This window comes from Vulpes lagopus, chromosome 22 (genome assembly GCF_018345385.1).
Source record: "Vulpes lagopus strain Blue_001 chromosome 22, ASM1834538v1, whole genome shotgun sequence".
Lineage (NCBI taxonomy): Eukaryota > Metazoa > Chordata > Mammalia > Carnivora > Canidae > Vulpes > Vulpes lagopus.
Window position 1 is genome coordinate 25,792,067 of NC_054845.1, and position 23,988 is coordinate 25,816,054.

General features: G+C 44.9%; 1 protein-coding gene across 2 annotated transcripts in view; it reads right to left on the bottom strand.

The window, feature by feature from the left end:
- Window positions 1-23,988, bottom strand: part of NHEJ1 (non-homologous end joining factor 1) — an 82,688-nt gene that overhangs the window by 45,166 nt on the left and 13,534 nt on the right. For both annotated transcript variants that reach the window (XM_041737720.1, XM_041737719.1), the window contains exon 5: window positions 23,670-23,728. In XM_041737720.1, the coding sequence (XP_041593654.1) occupies window positions 23,670-23,728 (59 nt within the window). The remainder of the gene's footprint in view (window positions 1-23,669; window positions 23,729-23,988) is intronic.

A 23,988-nucleotide genomic window follows, 5' to 3' on the forward strand; every position in this document is an offset into this window, starting at 1 on the left:
AAGGTTTGCCTCCTCCTCAAAAGACTCCAGGAAACGGGGTTAGTTTTAAGTTCTAGAAACTCTAATCATTCCTGTTTTCCCCGAGCGCAGAGCCTAAAGGAAGACTGCAGATACCTCATGAATATTAATGAGCCTCTGCGGTCACATGAATATTAACAACACCCTGTGGCTTTCGGGAACAGCAGCCCAGCTAGAAGGCCTAATATTAACCTTGGCTAGGCCCAAAACGTGGGAAGAGCATATGCCCATAGGTCTCCATGGGGAGTAAAGAGTGCATGGCAGGGCCTAGTTTGGGGCTTGGCCCCTATGCAAACACTGGGTACAGAGGCAGTTAAGAAAGGACTAAATACTGTACCCCACATCCCTGGCACTGAGGACCCCGTTAGCTGCTACCCAGACAGGAACCCCCAATCCTCAAGCTTCGCAGAAGTGAGGATGCAGAAACCACGTCTTGCACAATGCGGCGGCGAGGTGGTGATGGGGAGACACTGGTGCAACAGCTTCCACAGGGGGTAAGGGAAGGTTCCAAGTCAGTTCATTGGACAAAAAAAATAAAAAAATAAAAAATAAATCACAGAATCAAATCATAAGGCTCAACTGGGCAACAAAATACACCGCTGTAGGTCACATAGGTAACAGTAACGATAGAACCCAGAGACCGTGGCATTTCCAGCCTCATGAGAAGAGAGGACTAGTGGAGACTAGTGGATGCAGAGAGAGCAGTGACTCGGGTTTAAGAAGACAGATATTCTAGGGTTGAAGCAGCAAGAGGATGGGAGGGATCAGGTTCTTTCAGCACCTCCAGCTTCTGAACCCAGGAGACATCAGAGAGAATGACGACTGCTATTAGAAGTAAATAAATAAAAAGCACCGCGAACCAGAGTCAACCAGAGAAACCCATGCACCCCTCGTCCAGGGTCTCAATTCAAAACCTACTTGTATGGCACATGTCAACACTATGAAAAGGAAAGGCAGGTTGAGTGGCCTCACACAGTGCCTGGAATCTATGCTGATAATAAGATTATTAGCTGTCCTCACACACCAGGACAGATGGCTCAAAACCGGGAATGCACCTCTCTGCTCCTCTGACCTGATCCTACTCAAAGGCCTTGACCCCTTAGTTCTGCCTCAAAAGCTACCCCAGCCCCCTCCACACAGGCTCAAGAGGAACAGAGAGGTCTGTGGGCCTAGCCCCAGCCCAGGCGGCAAGAGGCCACACCTAGGAAGAGGGTGGGGGCTGCTCACGGGAGCTGTGTTCGGTCACACAATTACCATATTATGTAGCTCTAATAAAAAGAAATACTTGAAGTTTTACTGGTGCCATATAATAAAGTATTTATAGAATCCGGGGGGAGGGGGTGGGCCGGGGTAGAGACCAGGAGGGAAAAAGGAGGAATCAGAATTGTTAGCAGGAGGCCTGGCGAGGACCACTCCCAGGATTCATCACACAGGTAAACGTCAAAGCTGGCAGCCTGGGACGTCGGGCCACTCTCACCAAGCTAGATCAGGGTGGCTTACTGTCCACCCCCTCCCCGTAACCATCTGTCTCTGTCTTCTTCCAGAGAAAGAGATGAGAAACTGAGGAGGAGAAGGAAGATCCCAAAAGCATGTGGAGCATTGGCCTGAAAAGGCTGGGGAGCAGAGTCAAGGGGACACAGCTGAAAGAATGAATGGAATGTGAGCTTTAAGAGGTTCTGTCCAGAGGCCACACTCCTAGGTGTCATCATCCTACATACCTGACAGTTTTGCAATTTACCCAAACAGGGGTTTCCATCACTGCACCAGCCCTTTTCTGCACACCTCCCGCCCCCCTTCCAACCACATCTCCACTGGCCATCAGCACCAAGGCAGTGCGCTCCACACCTACCATGACCTCACAGCACGTACCCACAGCTTCTCCCACACCTCCCCACCTCCCCACCTCCCCTCTGCACGCATGGGCCCTGCAGCCACAGACTCACTCTCTCTCTCTCTCTCTCTCTCTCTCTCATACACACACACACACACACACACACACACACACACAAAACACGCTCGCCACAACACGCTCCTCCCCAAGAGCGCTCACTGGCTGCCTGGACTTCCCGGGCATCTTCCCAACCTGAGACACATCCTAGATAAAAACATTCTCTGAGTCTACAACCCTCTTTACCATTTCAACATTTTCTATTACCCAGAAAATCTCCCCAAAGAGAGAGAGCAGTGAGGGCTGTGGCATTATTACAGAGGAGACTATAAACAGAACAAATATAGAGCTGCTTTATTACAAGGCAGTGTGGGGCTGGTGGCTGGCTGATTACAGGGACACTCCCCAGAGCTCTCTGCAGTCCCAGACCTCAATAAAGGCCAGACTAGAGCTGCTTTCAACTAGGGGGCAATTGGATCCAGGGGCCCCCTAGAATCCCTTCAGATTCCAGTCCAGGATATGATACCTGCCTTGGTTGAAGATAAGAAGGAAAGCAAACACAATCTAAGAACAACCATGCTTGGCAAAGAGCCACCCAGCTATCTTCTCAAAGGCAAATACAATTAGTAGTATGGTTTGGGTTTCTTGAAATCAGTAGATATCAAACTTCAGATTAAAAAAAAAAAAACCCAACTACAAAAATCAAGAACAAATTGACAGATTAGAACCCATGCATTTCGACAATGCAGAGCCAGGAGAAAGATTGGGTTAGAAGGCACAAAGAGAAGCAGCGCAACCCGAGTGCCTAAAGCAACCGTATTACGCCTAAAATCATAGAAGGAAAGAGTGGGAAATCCACAAGTCTTCTCTTCTGGGCTCTGGGCACACGGCGTCCCTTCCTGGGTGACTCACTGTGGGATCACCTTCACCCCCTGCTTCATGTGGTAAGGGCCTCTTTATAAGGAGACACACCGCGAGCCTTCTCCTCATCCCTGCAAGCCAGGGGAGTTGCGTCACTGACCTCCACACACACTCACTCCCTCCTCTTTCCAGCCGGCCACCACACAAGGGATCTTGTCTTGTGGTCCCTGCGATCCTTTCATCTGGGCTCCAAACCCACTGTCACCTTGGCCCTGAATCACTCCCCAGGAGACACTGTGGAAACATTGCCAGACAAAGAGCGTCTGGGTCCCCTTATGGCTAGAATTTACTGATCCCTGATGGTGAGAGAACCCAGGCCATGCTTCTCCCTGCCCCAAAGCCAGGGCGCAGGAGTAATTTTGAAGCTGGCCTTGTGGCCAGCTCTGCCTACAGACTAGGTTTCCGCTGATCTGGGTGATACGGATTCCTTCCAGCTCCCAAGAGCTAAAGAATAGAAAGGGCTGAGAGGCAGCCTGAAAGGTTCTAGCTCATCCACCTTGTTGAGTGGCTGAGAAACTGCCAGAGTTGCAAGAGGGCCAGCAAGTGTCCCCCAGACCCCCAGTTCTGCCCTCATCCTACTTGGCTGTCCCATTCTCAGGGCAGCCCCAAGGAAAACATTTTGGCAGCTGAAAATGTCAGCGTTTCTCAGATCCTTCTCCAAGACTGAGGATTTCCCTCCAACTGTGTGCCTCAGAGACATTCCCATGTCTCACGGTCCTGACATTTTTCCTTGACCTTCTATGTGATGGCCATCCAGTTTGGTGCTTAGCCATTCTTCTATAATTTCAGACCTATGTTTCAGTGGGCAGATTTAAGAAGAGTTATAGGAATGCTTTTTTACTCTCTGAGTATCCTCCCTTCTTAAAGATATTTCATTAGAACAGAGCCTCTGAGACAGGGTGGTGAGATAGTAGGGGGAAAAAGCTCTGTACTAGAAAGTCGGAGGATGAGGTTCTGGTTTCAATTGCAATTATTTGTGGGACTCAGGACTACTTAATTTCTCTGAACTAAGCCATCATATCTCTTCATCCTGAGGTGGCCCTAGTGGAATTTTAAAAAAAATTATATAGATTTGTTTCTTCTTTTTATCTGTGTAGGTGATCGATACATTTGTGTTGAATTTTATTCAATGAAGCCTGCGTATTTCACTGGCTAGTTATAAGAGCATCAAATTAAATAATAAAGGCAAGATTTCTCAGCAGAATATATAACACCCCCAAATTTACAGAGTACCTACAACAGATCAGAAAAGTTAAATAAAACAGGTAATATCCCGGCCCTTGGGGAACTTACCCCTAAGGGGGTGGGGGGAACCAGAAAAACAGCAATTACGATGCAACGTGACAGGGCCTTGATACGGCAAATAAAGTGGCACACAAGAAAGGCAACTAAATTAAACTCAGAGGGCCGGGGAAGATTCCCCAGAGGAAGTGACATCTTCACGGTAATCCAGACAATGAACAGGGGTTATCCAGGTGAAAAGGTCTGCTGGTGGTGGCAGGGGCTTCCCAGAGAGAACAACTTGTGCCAAGGACTAGAGAGAAGACAGGGAATAATGGGCTCTGGGAACCAGCAGCAGCGCTCTGTGACTGAAGTGTAGATTTGGGATGGAGGGTAGAAGTGTGGACGGGGAGTGAGTGTGGCCTGCAGAAGAGTGGGAGATGAAGCTGGGGAGGCAAAGAAAGAGATCAGATCATAAAGGGCCTTAATGGTTTTATTAAGGAGTGTGGACTTTATCCTAAGGTCAATAGGGAACCACTGATGAGTTTTAAGCAGGGACACGTGACTCGATTTAATCAGGAGCGTCCACCTGGTTTCTTTTCCTGATTGCAGATCCCTGGGGTTAGTGGGGTGTTAAAAAGAGAAAAGACGCAGGGGGTGAGTCCAGGCCTACTTCTCTTCCTTCTGGCCTTTAGCGAGGGTGGAACTCAGTAGGTTCCTACTCCCTCCCTCCCGGAAGTCTCTAGTCCTTTAAATTCCTGGCTTACTTTCCAAACAGTTTTCCCTCTCACTGCCCTAGTGCTGGCTCTCTGGCAAAGACAAACCCTTCACTGCGTGACCAGTCCCCCCTGCACCCCGCTGGCCTATGGACCTGGGCTAGGAGCCCCTGCTCTCCACTAGCGCTGTCAAGTAACCCTGCCAATAACCTCCAGTTCTAATCCAAGGCCCAGTTCTTATCTCTTACTTGAATTCCACCAACTCTGCCAATATTTACTTTTCTCCTCAATCCTAGATCTCTCAACCTCTGGAAACAATTTGGTGGCCTCCTAACAGAAGACTAAGATAATGCTGACCAAACACATGATCGATCTGTATAAAAAAGACCTCATATCTAGATGAAAATGACAGCTAGTAAATGAACCCTGTGAAAAACATCCCCTCCTTCTCTTTCTTTATCTTGGTAAGTCACCTAGAGCTGGGGTTGAAGACTTAGAGTCACTGCCCTGCAAGAAAATCATCAAGGCCATTAACTTCACCTCTTGGCCTTCCCATTTAGCATGAGAATCACTGAACCTTAGCACCAGCACAGAAACCTTTAATCAGCCAGTTCAAACTTCCACCTCAGTACCAGAGCTCTTTGGCATGACTTGGCAATTGAGATCAGATTCTTACTGCCTGAAATTTCCTTAAGAATTCCTTTAAAAAAAAAAAAAAAAGAATTCCTTCTTCAAGGGGCACCTGGGTGGCTCTGTGGGTTGGGCATCTGGCTCTTGGTTTCAGCTCAGCGTGGAGTCTGCTTGAGATTCTCTCTCTCCCTCTGCCCCATCCCCACTTGCACGCACTCTCTCTCAAAATAAATAAAATCTTAAAAAAAAAAATTCCTTTTTCTACTCATCCCCCACTGAACTGGTTAAGGGTAGGACCTCTATGTCCAATAGGAAACAGCTCAAACTCACTTGGTCTTCCAGTTCTAGAACAAGGCTATTCAAAGTGTGATCAGCAAACTGGTGCTAGTCCATGAACTCTCTGCAACTAGCCCATGATGGGAGAAGTATGGAAATTGAGTATAATAAACATTTAAAAACTTTCATAGCCATCTGACATTGATTGCCATGACATCCAAACACTTGGTCAAGAGAACTCATCACAGTGAACAAGATATAAAATGGCTTGAGTATTGTTGAACTTACCACATAGGCCACATGCCACATATCAGTTACACACAGCAAGACCATGTGCCCGATTACTTTGAAAAGCACTGTTCTAGAAGGTTCCATGGGAAGAGAAGAAGATAGGCCTGGGGATAGGAAGGCTAAGCTAACTCTTCCTTTTTCCCCCTTTCTGGGTACAATAGGGAGTGAATCTGCTGCCTAAGAGGAAGAACAGGAAGCTTCCCCCGCTAAAGCCACTGGCTGCATGGGGTGAAGAGGAGGGCAGGAGTTGGTGGCCAGGTTATCAGGCAATAACAAACTCAGCATCCAAGCACGCGACTTCCAGCAATGCAAGGAGTTTCCTTTGTTTTGGGAAAACAAGAACTGCAAGAAGCCTCTCCTTGACACGTTCTTGCCTGGCTTCGGGAGGAGCCCAACCACCCCTGACATACAAACAGGACAGTCCTGGCCAACGATAGACAAACCAGTACCCTGACCACAACCCCTGTTTGCTTTTCCTTTTCCACCACTTCCTCAGTTGGAGGGCCACAGTGGGGCCATAGGTAGCAGCCAGCCTAGGTCACCATTCAAGAACTTCACCCCCAATGACCCAATACCTACTCCATGCAACTCTTCTGATGCCCTTTCTACAGCTTACTGTCTCTCCCTTGTATGGAACTTTAGGTCCGGAGACCATGGGCTCCTGGCCCCTTCCCTAGAATTATAGATAAAGCTAATAAGCCTCAGAGCACCATTCTGACAAAAGCCATGGTGTGCTCTAGCAAACTATGCTATTTTAACTCTAAAACCAAGAAGAGGGGCACTTGTGTGGCTCAGTGGTTGAGGGTCTGCCTTTGTCTCAGGTCGTGATCCTGGAGTCCCAGGATTGAGTCCCATATCAGGCTTCCTGCAGGGAACCTGCTTCTCCCTCTGCCTCTCTCTCTCTCTCTCTCTCTCTCTCTCTCTGTCTCTCAGGAATAAATAAATAAAATCTTTAAAAATAAACAAATAAATTAATTTAAAAAATAAAACCAAAAGGATCAGTGTCAATTCAAGTGCCCCAAAAGAATAATACTCGAGGTTTCAAGAGAATATTCTAAGTATTTTTATGTTACTTGAACAGAGTTGATTATAGTAGATCCTCAGCTTCAAGAACCCAGTTATCACCAAGACCAAGGTATATATAAAACAATGTACCTCTTTACGATGCACAATGTTGTCAAAACTAAATTTCTAAGTAGCTAGCTAGGGAGCTTAGGACCAAGGACCAAAAAAAAAAAAAAAAACCCAAAACAAAACAAAACAGCAAAACTTGGGAGCCTAGCTCTTGGGGTTTTATAAACAGAGTAAGAGTGTCAACCCCTCAGATTTACATGAAAGTGCCCCCTAAGACCAACAACTTCAGGATATTCTCTCTGAGAGCTCTGAGAAGCAGGGCTAGCCAGTTCCACTGATGACTTTAAATCATAATCCAAAATCAAGATCCTTGGGGACCAGAAGCCTTTCTCCCTTTCTGATTAATCAAGAGAGCTTACTCTTTACCCTGATGGCCCAAGAGCCCAAGTTTCTATGAAGACTCATTTGTCCAGTAAGGGGAGGGGGGTGTGGGGGCGGGACTCCCCCCCACTCCAGGCCCCCTTCATGCCAAAGAAAGAGGAAACAGAATAAGCAAAATAAAATTCATAAAGCGAAGCAGTAATTATGGTGTGGTCAACAAGAGGCTGTCCTCAGGCCCATCATTATGTGGCTAAATTTAACGCCCTGCGCGGCCAGGGGAGCCGTGCGCCCCGGGCACCATGTGTCCACACAGACGCCAGCTCTGCCACCTTCGCCCGCTCGACAGCCGCCAGGGCTGCCAGAAAGCAGGTCACAATTTTTTTTATAGTCTGTTTACCAAGATGCTGTTTTTACTGCCGAGGTTTCTCTCATTTTATCTCTTTTTCCCTTTTCCCCAAACAGACTGGCCTGTATTTTCTGTCCTGGTTTTTTTTTTTTTCTTTCTCCCTCTCTCAGTACTATTTTCAGAACTCTAATTTTATATGGTATGTCCCTTTTTTTTTTTTTTTTTTTTGGTAAATATTTGCCATGACTAAGCCAGGCACATCCAGTTTAAAAGGCCCCGTCCCACAAAACATCGGGTCTTTAATGATATGCATCTCATTAGCTCGCCCCATGAAAGGGGGTATAGAAAAAAAAAAAAAGCAACTTACAGACTCTCTCACTTTTTATATCTAGAGAGACCTATATTTATATATGGGGACAAGCTGAAAACTGACATTCTGAGCCCCGATATGAGGCTGGTACAATGGTCACTTGATTCGGGCTTTGAGGCCTGAGAGAGAAGCAGTTTCAGGAGAGACCGGTTTCTGGTCTGAATTTCACTGCTGGTTGATCCAGGTAGGTCCAACCAGGTCACTGCAGCCAGAACCAACCCTGGGACTGTGAGGAATTAGAGCTGTCTAGCTCGGGAAACAAAACTCTGGGAAGTCTTCTGACCCTGAATTTCCTAAAATGGGTATGAGAAAACAGAGAGAGCAAAAGGGCCAATCTTTTCCCTCATCCACTGGCAGATAAAGTCAAAGAATGGGAAACTATAAATTATGGGGGTGCTGGGGCACCTGGGTGGCTCAGTGGTTGAGCGTCTGTCTTCGGCTCAGGTGGGGATCCCAGGGTCCTGGGATTGAGTCCTATCTGGGGCTCCCTGCAGGGAGCCTGCTTCTCCCTCTGCCTGTCTCTGCCTCTCTCTGTGTCTTTCATGAATAAATAAAATCTTTAAATTAATTAATTACAGGGATGCTGAGAGAGATCCCCCCTCCAAGTCAGAACTTCCACACTTCCACTCACCACCCAAAGAAAAGGGCTTCTTCAGCTGGGCAAAGCCCCAAAAGTAATGGCAGGTTTTCTTAATGTACATGTTAGGTTGGATGAAAGGGGTTGTATGGTCGAGGCCACCAACTGCACCAAACAAGTGACACAGCATCCAATAAGCACTATCCAGGTACTTACCTGGCTGCTTTTAAACCCAGCTTGATCCTCTAAGATGGTTACAAGAGCCCCCACTATTCAGTGTTTGCAATAAGAGATGTTGAGAGAGTTACACAGATATACAGATTGAGAGACCCCCTGAGGAGCTGTTTAACCAGCATCTCATGGGAAGACTATTCTTTGTAGGGGCCACCAAAGAGTCCCCAGCTTGGTTTTACATTAGTTCATTTTCATTAGTCCAGAGGACTAAAAAATGCAAACTAAAATCATAGGATGTCATTTTAGAAATTAAAATGCCAGTGTATTCTTTATAAGGTGGGGTCTATATCATACCAGTGACCAAACTATTTTCCACTGATTTTTCCCAAGGAGCCAAATAAACATTGAGTGCTATTCATTAAATGCAGGAAAAAAAAAAGACAGAGAAAACAGCAAATGACTTTATGGGAGGGTTCATATACACTGCGGGGGAAAAAAGGGACATTCATCCCCAATCTACTATAGCACTGCTTTGGCACTGCGCTTGATACATTGATAAATTGTTCCTCTTTAGTTTCTCATTTTGAATGTGATACAACTCTGCTCCTCTGCTAGTACATCTCTTCCTCAGACCTCATGAATTAATTACATAAGAGTTTTTCTCTGATTGCTTATAAGAGCCTAGAGGTGTGTAAAACCAAGGATTGGAAGCAAGGGACGTAGAGGTAGAAAGGAGGCAGTACTTGGGACAGAGCTCTCCAGCCATGGACCATTTTCCCATCTCTTATATAAGTTAGGTCCCCACAATGCTCACAAAACGGGTCTCAGCTACGGTCCACATAAAGTTCCAAGTGCCACTGTGTAACATTAGGCAAGGCAATGGGATATGATGGAGTGATACTGGGCCCAAAGTTCAGAGCCTTGGGTCCTGGTGCCCAAATCTACCACTGTTGTTCTGCATGAGAGTTCTTTTATCTTTGTAGGCCCTAATTTCCTCAAAAGTAAAGCAAAAAGGCTTGATATACACTTAGATTGATAAAATCCCTTCCAGCTCCCCAGAGTCCATGACTCTAATCTTCTCTACCTATATCTGAGATGCCAGGATTTCCTTCATTAAGGCACTAGCTGGGGCGCCTGTCCAGACTTGTAACCTAGTCTCATAAGCACTATATTTACAAGTAGGTCACTTCTAAGACAGCTAATCTCATCCATTTCGTATTGATTCTTATTTACCTCAATCTCAGAGGTAAATTGGGGAAAGGTGGAGGGGAAAAGAGTCTGCTTGAGATGAGTACCTCCTTTGGTGTCCACTAAATTTAGCAACTTCCCTCTGCTCTTTCCCTGGCTGCTAGGGCTGGAGACAACTGAATGCTAAGATAATCATCAACTATTCCTTCTTTAGATCAAGGAGTATTGTCATCCTGCCTCAAAGCTCCTCCCCACTCCTAGCTTCACTCACACCACACTGGAAGGGGTTCTGTGGAGTAAAGGATTCAAAGTACAATCAGAGCTGCAGCCTCAGAGCTGCTCAGGCTTAAACCTTACTTCTGTAAGAGTAACAGAAGCCAAGGAGCTTTTGAAGGATTCCCTCAAACCACCACACATAGAAAGAGCCTCTAAGATTGTGTAACTGAATAAAATACCTAGTTTGGCAGCCATTTACCACACAAAATCCCTTCACACTCTTAGCTCAAAGATTCATCTCTTCCAGAAATACCTCTTCCAAACTGACCTGCTATGAAGCCCAGAGCCCATTTCTTCTCCCTCTGCAGTAACATACCTTATGTATTTAGAATATCCTTTTTACATATGTAAATTTCAGGGGTCTAATCGCCCTCAAAAGGCCATCTTTTCAGGGCAGAAACCATGTTTTCACTTTTCAGCATGATTCCACAATGTTTAATATTTTCAATGGTGCTTAAAATGTCCCATCCACATAGAGTTTAAACCTCTAAGTATAAAAACAAATAGACTAAAGATGTCCCATACAGAATGAAAAAAAATAAAGCTTCCTGAGACTTTCTGGCAATTACTCCCTTGACGATTCCTTTACGGGAGATAACAAGGATACCCATGAATCCTGACATCTTGTTCCACACACACTGGACAGCTAAGTTGCTAACCTATGGGACTCAGCCTCTCACTTTTCAGTGTGGTTCATTATCCAAAAGAAAGATTACCCATAAGTGAAGGCCATAATAAGAGAACACTTTAGGGATAAGGCTAAAGTTACGAAGCCAACACATAAGGGAAACACAAATCAAAACCACAATGAGATATCACCTCACTCCAGTCAGAATGGCTAAAATTAACAAGTCAGGAAACAACAGATGTTGGCGAGGATGCAGGGAAAAGGGAACCTTCTTACATTGTTGGTGCGAATGCAGGCTGGTGCAGCCACTCTAGAAAACAATATGGAGGTTCCTCAAAAAGCTACAAATAGAGCTTCCCTATGAGCCAGCAATTACACTACTAGGTATTTACCCCAAAGATACAAATGTAGTGATCCAAAGGGGCACCTGCACCCCAATTTTATAGCAGCAATGTCCACAGTAGCCAAACTATGGAAAGAGCCTAGATGTCCATCAACAGAAGAATGGATAAAGAAGATGTGGTATCTATATTCAATGGAATATTCAGCCATCAAAAAAAAAAAAAAAAAAAAAAGGGCAGCTGCAGGAGGCTCAGCCATTTAGCGCCACCTTCAGCCCACGGTGTGATCCTGGAGACCTGGGATCAAGTCCCACATCTGGCTCACTGCATGGAGCCTGGGTCTCCCACTGCCTGTGTCTCTGCCCCACCCCCCGTGTCTTAAATAAATAAATAGATAGATAGATAGATAGATAGATAGATAGATAGATAGATAAAATTAATCTTGCCATTTCCAACAATGTGGATGGAACTAGAGGGTAGTATGCTATGCAAAATAAGTCCATCAGAGAAAGACAATTATCATATGATCCACTAATATGTGGAATTTAAGAAACAAAAAACAAAGCAGAGGATCATAGGGGAAGGGAAGGAAAAATAAAGCAAGATGAAATCAGAGAGGGAGACAAACCATAAGAGACTCTTAATCATAGGAGACAAACTGAGCGTTGCTGGAGGGGGGAGGCGTGGGGGGACAGGGTAACTGGGTGTTGGGCATTAAGGAGGCACATGATGTAATGAGCACTGGGTGTTATATACAACTGATGAATCACTGACCTCCACTTCTGAAGTAAATAATACACTCTATGTTAATTAATTGAATTTAAATTTTTTAAAAAAGAAATGTTTAAGAAATAAGTTATGAAGCCAACAGATCAGGAAAACTTAAAGCTAAGTCATTTGGTACTTTTGTTTTCCCTCTTTGTTTCTATAACCAGAGACAACATTTACCAATGTGAGAGACTCTTCTAACACCAAGACCTTTAAGGTACAACCACTGGCTACTCCTATCTACAAGGCAATGTGGTGATAAATGACACAGGAAAGACACAAAGTGACATGGGGGTTCAGAAGATGGAAAGAACATGGCTGATATTTTCACCTCTGTCAGTTTTGCTACTTTGGTCATTAACAGAAAAATCACGTAACCATCTGATTCTTTAAGTAAGTAAAATTAAATGCCCTTGGGAAGGACTTTAAAATTCTTGAATGACGGGGATCCCTGAGTGGCTCAGCAGTTCAGCGCCTGCCTTTGGCCCAGGGCATGATCCTGGCGTCCCGGGATGGAGTCCCATGTTGGGCTCCCGGCATGGAGCCTGCTTCTCCCTCTGCCTGTATCTCTGCCTCTCTCTCTCTCTCTCTCTGTATGTCTATCATGAATAAATAAAATCTTTTTTAAAAAATTCTTGAATGGAAAGGTTATGTCGGGGGATGCCTGGGTGGCTCAGTGGTTGAGTGTCTGCCTTTGGCTCAGGTAGAGATGTTGGGGTCCTGGGATCAAGTCCCACATTGGGTTCCCTGCAGGGAGCCTGCCTCTCCCTCTGCCTGTGTCTGTCTGTCTGTCTGTCTCTCTCTCTGTGTCTCTCATGAATAAATAAATAAAATCTTATTTGTAAAAAAATTTTAAAAAGAAAAGAAAAGGCTATGCTGGGCACCTGGGTGGCTCAGTCAGTTAAGCATCTGCCTTCGGCTTCGGTCATGATCCCAGGGGCCTGGGATCGAGACCCGAATCAGGCTCCCTGCTCAGTGGGGAGTCTGCTTTTCCCTTTGCCCCTCCCACCGCTCATGCTCACATGCATGTACACGCACTCTCACACTCTCTCTCTCTTTCACAAAAATAAATAAATAAAAATCTTAAAAGAAAAAAGAAAGGGCTACATCTCCTGGGGAAAGAGGAGGGACATAGGCAGAAATCAAGTTGTCTGCTTCAAAACATTGCCTGTGCCCTCATGCCATTGGCAAATCTCCGAGGAAGGACTAATTCTCCCACTGCATCCAACTCCACAGTTCCCTGCTCTCACATGGTCATTCTCCCTCCACCAGCTTACATTTATTTCCAATGGCTTCTCCTTTGCTTTCAAACACACAGCATCTTCCTATCATTAGAAGGGGTTCTGCTTCGGGCCCTGCTAGCTCAGCAGCTAGCTCTCACTTCCTTTTCATAATGAAACCACTCTGGTGAGAGTTCTATAACTCATTGTCTTCATTACCTTATCAATGGATCCTTCTTTAGCGCCCTGAAATCTGCTGATACTGCCCAAGATCACAAATTGTCTACTGGTCTTTCCTAGGATAGGCAGGCGCCTATTCTCTTTGGTCTCTCTCCCACATGTGGTGCTGTGGATCACTCTCTGGGTGATGGGAAGAACACGAGACTTGAGTAAAGACAAATAAGAGCAAATCAGGTGAGCTGACCTGAAACAAACTACTTAGCCTTTGAGCTTCTGCTTCTTTGTCTTTAAAATGAGAATAATATCACCAACCTCATAGGTTTGCTGTAAGGATTAAAAGTTATAAGTTAGATAAAGCACCTGGCAACTATGTCTGGCACATGCACAGATGTCTGTTCCCTTTTCTGGGCTAATTTATTACTCTGTTCAGATTCCCCTATCTACTCACACTTCCTTCACTGGCTCCTACTACTCCTTCCAATTATGATTGTTCCCCAAATCTCAATCATTGGACTTTTGTTCCTCTGTGCTCCTCCAAGGGAAAAAAAAAAAAAGTGTCCATTCTTGTGACTTCAAATATTTCTCCTCTGCAGCACACTCCCAGATCTCTCTATTTCTAAAGGTTTTCTCAACCAAAACTTCAGCGCTACTTTGTCAGTGCTTTCCTGAGCATTCCCACTTACAGGTCCTATAATCAATTTAAATCCAACATGTATGTGAAAAAGAACTTTCATCTTATATTTTTCAATTAACTCTGATTATATAGAAGCCACCATTTTTTAATAGACTAAAGCACTGTTTGTCATGTCATGAATGGACTTTTATGAAACCCATCCTCTACTAAGGGAAGAGGAGAGAGACTCAACTATGTGAATCACTGAAAAATGCTCCAGAGGTACAAGAAGCTGATAGTTTACACCTAAGAAGGCTAGATGTTTGCCAGAAATATCTCAAGCATTTCTGCCTCAGAATTCAATTCTGAACTAAGTGGATTTCTCAGACTGGAAATGAGAATGAAACCAAACGAGCGACTAACAGTGAATTCTGTGGAGCTAAACAAACAAATAAAAAACAGATTTCATTTTAGAAGGAGCTGGTACTTCCTTTCAGTGAAGTAAACTACACAAGCCCCCAGAACAGTGTCTGTTCAACTGTGCTAACCTATTTGGGTCTAGATAGAGGGGGGCATGTGCGATTCAGTTTTCCACAGACCCCCAAAAACATGTTGTATTATATCCAGCCTGATATAAGATATCATATTTATGTTGTATGTCTGTCCCCTTTAGACATTTGAGTTAGTAAACACTTGATTTTGAGGCTTTTAGGATACAAGAATTTAGAAGCTAATGAAGATCTCCACTATTAAGGATTCCCAGCATCAGAAATCCATCTCTTGGATATGAGTAATTTTATCCCATTTGAATTTTCATCCTGATTTCCTTTTTGTTTGCCCTCAGATTTTTGATAAATTTTCTTTTGAAAGCATAAGCCCCTATAACGTTTTGTAAAAGGAATATAAAGAAAGAAGCCTTTTAATATATTCTGGGGCCAAAAAGAAAAGAGGTGGTGACCCCTGGTAGCAGGGCTCAATGGTGACTACAGGAACCACATTGAGAAAACCCCAAAGAGGAGGCAAAATTCCCGAGAAATATAGCTGAGAAACATATGCAGCCATCCCTTCCTCCCTGGAGATTTTCATTCCAGAGCTCAAATACTGGTGGATTTGTGTTTTAAATAAGGAAAACCATTCCTTTGTATGCCCAAGATTAGATTTAATTGAGCCCCACCCATGATTTTCCTAGTCTGTCAATAGCACCACTATTCTTCAGCTCACATAGGCATACCACTGACAGCCTAATCTTGCCAAAGATCGCTTTCATATGTCAGTTCTCCAGCCAAAACTTTCCACGGCTTCCCACTATCTATAACAGTAATTAATAACTGCGAGAAGGAAGTGCCCATCTCCTTCCTAGGAAATGTGCCTGTTTGAGAATCACTGCGTGTAATGATAGATGTTAATAACTGGATTGAAACAGGCAAATAAATGGATTACTGGCAGAAAAAAAAAAAGCTGAAATACATTTACCTTCAGAATAAAGTACCAATCATCCAGCCCAGCATTTAAGGCTCCCCAACAACCTGGCCTCGAGTTATCATCTTGCTAACCTTATTTTCTGCTAATCCTCACCCACTCATTATGACTTTACATCCTTTGCCCATGTGCTTCCCAGCTAAAATGCCTTCCACCTAGTTCCCTAGCAAAACCCCAAACAAACACAGAAGTCCAGATCAAGTCCTGCCTTTTGCAGGAAGCTTTTTCCAATCACTACACTATTGTAGCCCCTATTATCATTCATTAAGCACAGCGAGCTCTTTGATGATAATATTATCATCCCCCGTATGCCCACAAGAACATGCACCATGCTGACTACCGGAAGAATGAATTAACTCTAAGTTTCTCTAGATCAGAGTACTGACACACATGATGGTAGGGAGGACAGTCTCATGCCCCTAGATTTATCCTGCTTCATGATGCCCATGGAGATACTGAAAAAACCTATGCTGAGTCCTGTGTCTTCCTCTACATATTGAATAACGGGCTTATGGTGGCAGGGCAGCGCTTTTAACTGTGGAGGGAGAGCCCAGGGAGAGGAAAAACTGAGGAAAGAGGAAACTAATTAACTTGCTTTTGGCTGTATGACTAATGTTCTTTCCAGGATTTTGGTAGGTTCTTTTTATTTTTTCAAGATTTTATTTATTCATTTGAGAGAGAGAGAGAGAAAGAAAGAGTACCCGCACAAGCACGGGGGGAGGGGGCAGAGGGAGAGAGAGAAGCAGACTCCCCATTGAGCAGGGAGCCTGATGTGGGGCTCAATCCCAGGACCCTGAGATCATGACCTGAGCCAAAGGCAGACACTTAACTGACTGAGCCACCCAGGTGCCCTGGTAGGTTCTTATTCTTTTGGTTTCTGAGATAGTTGCTTTCTGAACTGGGTCTAAAAGAGAGGTTTTAGGGGATTTCAGTAATAAAAGATTCAAGGTTCATAGTTCATCCCAAAATTGGGATTATATCCCAGTAAACAGGCAGGTGGGAGAATGAATGGCAATCTGACAGCAATTCTCTCCTTAGATTACTCATCTATTTATAGTAGGGCTATCTAGGTCTCAGACTACCAACAGGGTGATCATTTCATGGCCTATTCATAAGATAGGGAAAATAAAGAAGAGTGGGAAGCTAAGATTCCTTCATCCATTCAACAAATATGTACTGAGTGCCTACTGTGTGTAGAGGCAGTGTTCTACGTACTCTGGATGAACCAGGGCACAAAACATCCATCCTTGTCCTTGCTCAGCTTACATGCTCTAACAGGGGGAAGATGCCATGAACAATGAGCATAAGGAAATAAGGAAATTTTATAGTATGTTGGAAGATGAATGCTATAGAAAAAATCAAAATTAGAGTCATGTGCAGAGAGGCGAAGATGTGGCTTATGATTTTAAATAGGATACTCACAGTAAACTCCATTGTGAAGGTAACATTTGAACAAAACCATGTATTGTATTTTTGACACACCTCCCCTTAAGAGGTGGAGCTTAGTTACCCTCCACTTGAATGTGGCCTACATTTAGTGCTTCACTTCTAATGAAGAGATCACCATAAGAGAGTGATGTGCTGTCACTCCTGAGATTAGGTTATAAAAAAGCTGCAGCTTCCATTTCAGTCTTCGCCTGTCTCTTGGATCACTTGCTCTGGAGGAAGGCAGGGCCATGTCATGTGAGAAACCCCATGGAGAGGCCATGTTACAGGGCAACAGCATCTCCTGCCAACAGCCACATGAGAGAACTTGGAAGTGAATTCTCCAGTGCCTCAGAATAATCACATTCCCAGCCAACATCTTGACTGTGACTTCATGAGAGACCCTGAATCAGAATCACCCAGCTAAGCTGCTTCCAAATTCCTGACCTTCCACAACTGTTTGTTGTTTTAAACCATGACATTTTGGAATAATGTGTTATAAAGCGATAGATAACTGATCCAGACATAAAGGAAGTGAAGGACTTGGCCACACAAATATCTGAAGAAAGAGCATTCCAAGCAGAGGAAATGGGCAGCATAAAGGACTAAAGGCAAGTGGTGCTAGAAAGTGCTAGAAAAACAGCAAGCGGCCAGTGTGGGTGCAATGGAGTAAAGGAAGGAGAAAGTGGTAGATGAAATCAGAAAGGTAATGAGGTCCAGATCATGTAGGGCTTTGTAGGCCACTGTAAGGCCTTTAGGTTTTACTCTAGAAGTATAATGTAAACTAATGAAGGACTTTGAGCAGGGAAGTATCATGATGTGATCTGTATTTTAATAAGATCACTTTGCTGGTAATGGGCCAGAAGGGGGCATAGGTAGCAGCAGAGACCCCAATAAAGAGGTTATTGCAATGATGCAAGAAAGAGACAACTGTGGCTCAGACCAGAGTGGCAGCAGCAAAGGTGAAATTATGGGTGTGTTTTGAAGGCCAACAGGACTTCCTGATGGACCAGATGTGGGATATGAGAAAAAGACAGAAGTCAAGGATGACTCTAAGGTTTGTGGCCCTAGCAAGTGAAAAGGTGACATTTCCATAAGCTAAGATGGGAGGAGGTTGTTAGAAAAACAAACTTGGGGGTAAGGTTAGAAGTTCAGTTTTGGACATGCGGAGTTTCAGATTCTGTTGGACTTCCACATGGGAATGTCAAGCAGACAGTCTAGAGTTTGGAGGTAAGGTCTAAGGGTAGAGATTAAATTTGGGATTTGTCAATAAAGTGGTAGTTAAAGCTATGGGACTATATGAGATCACTAAAGTTAAAAAAGAGCACTAAGGATTGAATCCTGAGGCACCCCAACATTAAGAGGTAAGGGACAGACACCTGGCTGGCTCAGTCAGAAGAGTATGAGATTCTTGATCTTGGGGTGTTAGCATTGTGAGTTCAGCCCTGCGTTAGGTGTACCCGATTACTTTTTTAAAAAGTAGGGGGACACCTGGGTGGCTCAGTGGTTGAGCGCCTGCCTTTGGCTCAGGGTGTGATCCTGGAGACCGGGATCGGGTCCCACATCGGGCTCCCTGCATGGAGATGCTTCCCCCTCTGCCTGTGTCGCTGCCTCTCTCTGTGTCTCTCATGAATAAATAAATAAAATCTTTAAAAAAAAAAAAAGAGGTAGGGAGAGAAAGAACCAGCAGGAGATTCTGAGAAGGAGCAACCAATGAAGTAGGAAGAAAAACAGGAGAGTGTTGCAGTAGGGAAGCCATATCAAGAAAACATTGAGGAGAAGGAATTAACAAGTCTTCTAAAGGAAAAATCTAAATGAGAAAAGATCAGCCAACTCAATTTTCCTTGCCTCCCCATCCTTCCTTTTCATTTCCATATCCTGTTCGTTCCATGTCCTCCAAATGCTATGGGAAAGGTCAGTCAGTACAGGAGGCGGCGGGAACAGCAGGAGAGTGTACCTGTGCTGGCAAGAAAAACAGACCAAGGAAAGGAGAAATGGTCATGGAAAGCTCACAAAAGGGATGATGTCTGTGCAGTCAGGAAAGCTGAACAGGAGTCTGCCGTGAGGACAAGAAAGAAGAGAATCCCAGGCACACTGGTCAAGGAATAAATAAGCATCAGGACTTCAGTTCTGGAAAGTGGCAGAGGATCAAGCTGTAGAGGTCAAGAGGACCAAATCATGAACGACCCTGTGTGCCATGCAAGGAGTCTGAACCACTAAGTGGCTTTAAGCAACTGGATTTCTGTTTCTGTCTCAAAGAGATCACTCTGACATAATACAAATTCAACTGTGGGGTGAGTGGGGTGGGTGCTGCTATTCTAAGGCAACAGACGCCAGATTAGAGAGGGCAGATTCAAAAGATAGTTGACAAGTAGGATTTGAAAGCAAGGACAAAGAGAAAAGTGCGTAACTCCCAAGTTTCTGGCTTAGAAAGCTGAATGGATACGGGTAGGATTCTCCAAGATTAGGAATATCAGAAGAGAAAGAGGGGGATTGGGTGGCTTATTTTGGACATGTTTAGGGTAGTACAATGTGGGACACATCCAGGTAGAAACATCAAATGTGCAAAAAGAAATATGGGCTGCATGATGGGAGATATAAAATTGGCACTTGGTGGTATAATAGTGGGGTCTGGATGAGATGACCCAGAGAGAGAAGGACAAGTGGATGAGGACACAATTTTGAATTAACACTAACATTTAAGGAGCAGGTAAAGAATGGAACGCCAGCCAAGGAAACCAAGCAGAAGCTGTCCGTGAATGAACTCAACTGGACAGCAAGCAATTTCCAGGTTCAAGGACTCCTCCTCTTCCCAGGGCGGCTTTGATATAACTTCCAGCTTTCTAAGAGCAGCAGTGAATATCTTCACAACTTGAAGCATCTGCTCCAGCAACAGGCTGCAACCAGACAGGGAATGAAGACAGTACTAAAACTAGACAGGACACAAAGGCTGTGGCTACATTTAGGATGCTGAGTCAAATCAATGTCGCTATAGTCATATAAGTATATGATAGAAACTGCTGAAGGTATTGGATTGAACAGATTAATTTAAATCGTATAAGGCATGCATCAGTGGGAAGGACTATTGTGCTGAATACACTCCTCTGAAGACAGGGAAGGAGAGGATCTCTCTGTCAAGCGCCCCCCCACTCCCACCCCCACTTAAGGAAGCCAACTTCATGCAACTGCTCAGGTTTTGGTGTCAAGGGCTGATTCCTGGCCAGGGGTTGCCAGCTGCAGAGGGCGGGGCTCTATTTTGGGCTGCCTGCTGTCCCTGAGCCTGGCCGCGTCTGGTTTGAGCAGCATGCAGCCCCAGTGACTCACACACCCATGCAAACCGCCTGTGGCTCAGTGGCATGGCCTCGGAATGCCAGCCTCAGGCCAGCTCCCTCCTCACCCCATTACACTGGGATAAATAAATAAAGAGCCCGCCAGCAGCCGCACAGCCTGATGGCAACCAGATGGAGAGGAGGAGGCATGGATGGGGCCGGGAGAAGGAACTCCCTCCAGTGGACCAGAGTGAGAGAAGGCCATGCCAGCCTGATCCTCCTAAACTTCTTTCGCACAGTTCCTACTGCGTTGCAGTAATGGTCCCTGATTCCTTGACTTATCTCCTACTCCTAATGGTGCCTCCCAGCCCCCAGTCCTAGGAGATGCTCTCTACGAGGATCTTCCCTCTATGAAAATCATGCCTGAAGCCACCCCGCCCAGTCGACGAAGAACACTGCCAGCACTCCCCCTCCAGTTGGGCCACCATCAACTGGCCCCCTTGGGCTCCCTGGAAATAAGAAATCCAAGGCTCAAAGCGGGGTGGGGGGAGGAAAAACAAAAGAACTAAATATGAAGATGTAACCTCTGTTCAACCCTTAAATATTTTTCCTGGCCTTAGTATCCTAGAAACCTCCCTGTCCTACTGCCCTCTGTGCCCTATCTCTCCAGCCTCTCGCCTAGAACCAGGAAAAACAGACCCCAGGCACTGACCGCGTGGCCCTCTGACATCAGCCCTGGCCCCCCTGCACCTTCACCCCGAGCTCTCTGTCCCTGGTTTGTTTATCTTCCTATGTTGCTTATTTTGATGGCACATCCTTTCAGCTGTTTTAGGTGACCCCATGACCCTCTGTGTCCTGTTTGTAGGACCCCAGACAAGCAGAGTAACTGAAAAGATGCAGTGGCCATAAGAAATTCTGCAGTCCCATTAAAAAATGGGTTCTAGCAGCTATGCAGAACATTTGGTGATCCCAGAGGACGATGCAGTGATCCCAGAGGTCACAATAATTCCCCATGATCCTAGCCCTTAACCATCCTTTAATTGGTGTGTACAACCAGTTAGAGTGGCAAAACAAAATAGGGATGATCCCAGACAAGAAATGTAGGAGGGCTCTAAACATACAGCTACAGCGACATGACCTTAGGTAAGTCACTTAACCTCTCTGAGGCCCAATTTCTTAGTCTGTGAAATGGAAAGCTATAGCTACTTGTCTCTCAGATCCTGTGCAGATATGTAAAATTCCGTACGTCTATGTGGTTTGGGTGTGATCCACCCAGGACTTAAGAGACCAGTATTTCTGAAGTAATTGGTAATTGGTTCCAATGCAGTAATACTCTTCCCCGGGCTGGCACCAGGATTCTATGCTTTCTCATTCGACTCTGCAGGGTTGCCCCTACCCCAAAAGCATGGAAGAGATGAGCCTCCAATTTTGCAAATAAGAAAACAGAGTCTCTGGAAGTACTAATTTATCCAAAGCTGCAAAATAAAGCAGGAGAATAACTGAAGACCCCAAACTTAGGTCTCACAGCAGCACCATATCCACAGGCCACACTGCCCCAATTTTCGTGAGACTCCCCCGAGCACAAAATTAGTAACATCCTCACCCACAAACTTACGGAGAATCTACTATTCCCAGGCACTATGTTCAGGCCCCAGGGATATAGAAATGCATGCAACGCAGTCCTTGCCCTCAAATGGTTTTCAGAGATCAACAGAGGAGAAAGGCATTGTCTTGCAGACCTATAGACAGTAATATCACAAAGTTCTATGTGGTAAAACGGAGGTAGGAACCAAGGTACTATAGCAGCAGGGAAGAAGGATTATCTTTACAAGGAGAGTCTGGAAAGGTCTCTCAAAGAAGCCAAAGCTGACACTTAAAAGATTAATAGAAGTTTACAAGGTAGATAAGGCCAGGGCATTGGGCATTATAGATAAAGGGAACAATGTGTGCCAAGACATAAAGGCGAGAGGAAGGCATTTTGGCAATTCAAAGCCATTCTCTGTGACTGAAGCCTAAGGTTTATAAAGAAAAATCTCAAGAAACCCAGCTGGATAGGTACGCAGGCACCAGATCAGGAAGGGACCTCTCTGCTGGGCTGAAAATAAGTCTTGTATTATTTAACGAAGGGGCAGAGACAGGGAATCAGAATATCATCCTCAGCCTGCATTAGCCTCCTTAAAACCTACACTTAGAGACGGACGAAGCTCTCCGACAGAAAAATGGCCTAGGAAATCTCTGTGCAAGTCCAGGTGTAAGGGGCTCTCTTTCCCCATAAAGACTTGAAATCTACTCTGCCTCAGGACTTCATAGTGCATGCTTCCCTTCTTCTCCAGAGTTAGATTGCTTCAGGAGATAGGCTTGAGCACTCAACTTGCATTTTTGGTTCTCACTGTTAAGACCCCAAGCACGATGGCGTCTTTGCTCAGCCACTGCACAGAGGCAGAACAGAAGGTTCCAAGTCAAAAACACCTGCTTTCTGCCTAGCCCTGCGAAAAATACTAACTTCATGTTCAAAAGAAATATGAGTCATAGTCCCTGTCCACCAGGAGTTTACAAAGTAGCCTAGATGACAAGACAGAAACACGAGTAATCTATACAGAACACAATATTATAATAGCATTATTTGCTTACATAGTAAAGTACCAGCTTGGTTAATGTGTATAATTAGAAAAGAGGGCAATAAGACGAAGGTACTAACTGTACAACCAACAAGTCCTAAAAGAGTGAGAGGAGAAAATCAATATTGACTGGTATTATCAAAGGTCACTATTATTAATACTCCCCTGTTTGCCGTTTAATAGATGTTTCTTTTGGCCAAGCTCAATCCTTAGAAGAGAAACCTAGGCAGGAGCTTCTGACAGGCCACAATTATCTACTCCCCATTCATTCCTTTGCCAGTCCCCTTGTATAAACACTGTGATTTTCCACAGACTACTGTGCCCACAAGACAGTTCCCAAATGGTAACCCTGTGCTTTTCACCTTCCTCTGCTGTGGGATGTTGGAGGGGCAAGTCATGATGACTCCTCCCCCACCCTGCTCCACAATCCAGACCTGTGATCAGATCTCAACAAGCAAAAATTTGATCGACTGGGCAACCAAACTCTCCAAGGTTAGGGAATTCTAAATGAAACTCCTAGATATGTTAGCAGAGATGTTTTTACAAATGTTCACCAGCCCACTTTTGCCTTTCATAGTCTTGCCCCCTATTTCACCCCATCTTCCCCACATGCATCTCAAGTTTTAACAGATTTGCTATAGGCAACTTTCGCAGAGAAAGGATTCTCCAACCATGCAAACCAGCTAGCACCCAAAACACAAATCACTACTCGGGCACCTGGAAAGAAAATAAAGCAAAAGTGCACAAGGAGAAAGAAAATCCTTATTGTTGTATACTCTACCTCTACCATAAATTGTTCCAAGAAGGAATTTTCTTCAAATGGCTCCGTCTTCAACCGATCTGTAATAATACAGAAAAGAAATGTTAGTCTTAGGATGAGCTTTCTGCCTGTGAGAAGGAAAAGAAACAGAGCCCAAGATTTCTTGGTAGGGAGCATAAACATGTAACACCCGGAGTCCAGTGGGAGAAGGGATGAGTGTGTGAGCAAACAGAGGAGGAGGAGAGGGTGATTAGCAACACAGGATGTGTTCAGTGGCAGCATGTGCTCTAGGAGTTCATCCCACCACAAAGACGAAGGTCGAACTGAATTTTTATTCTGA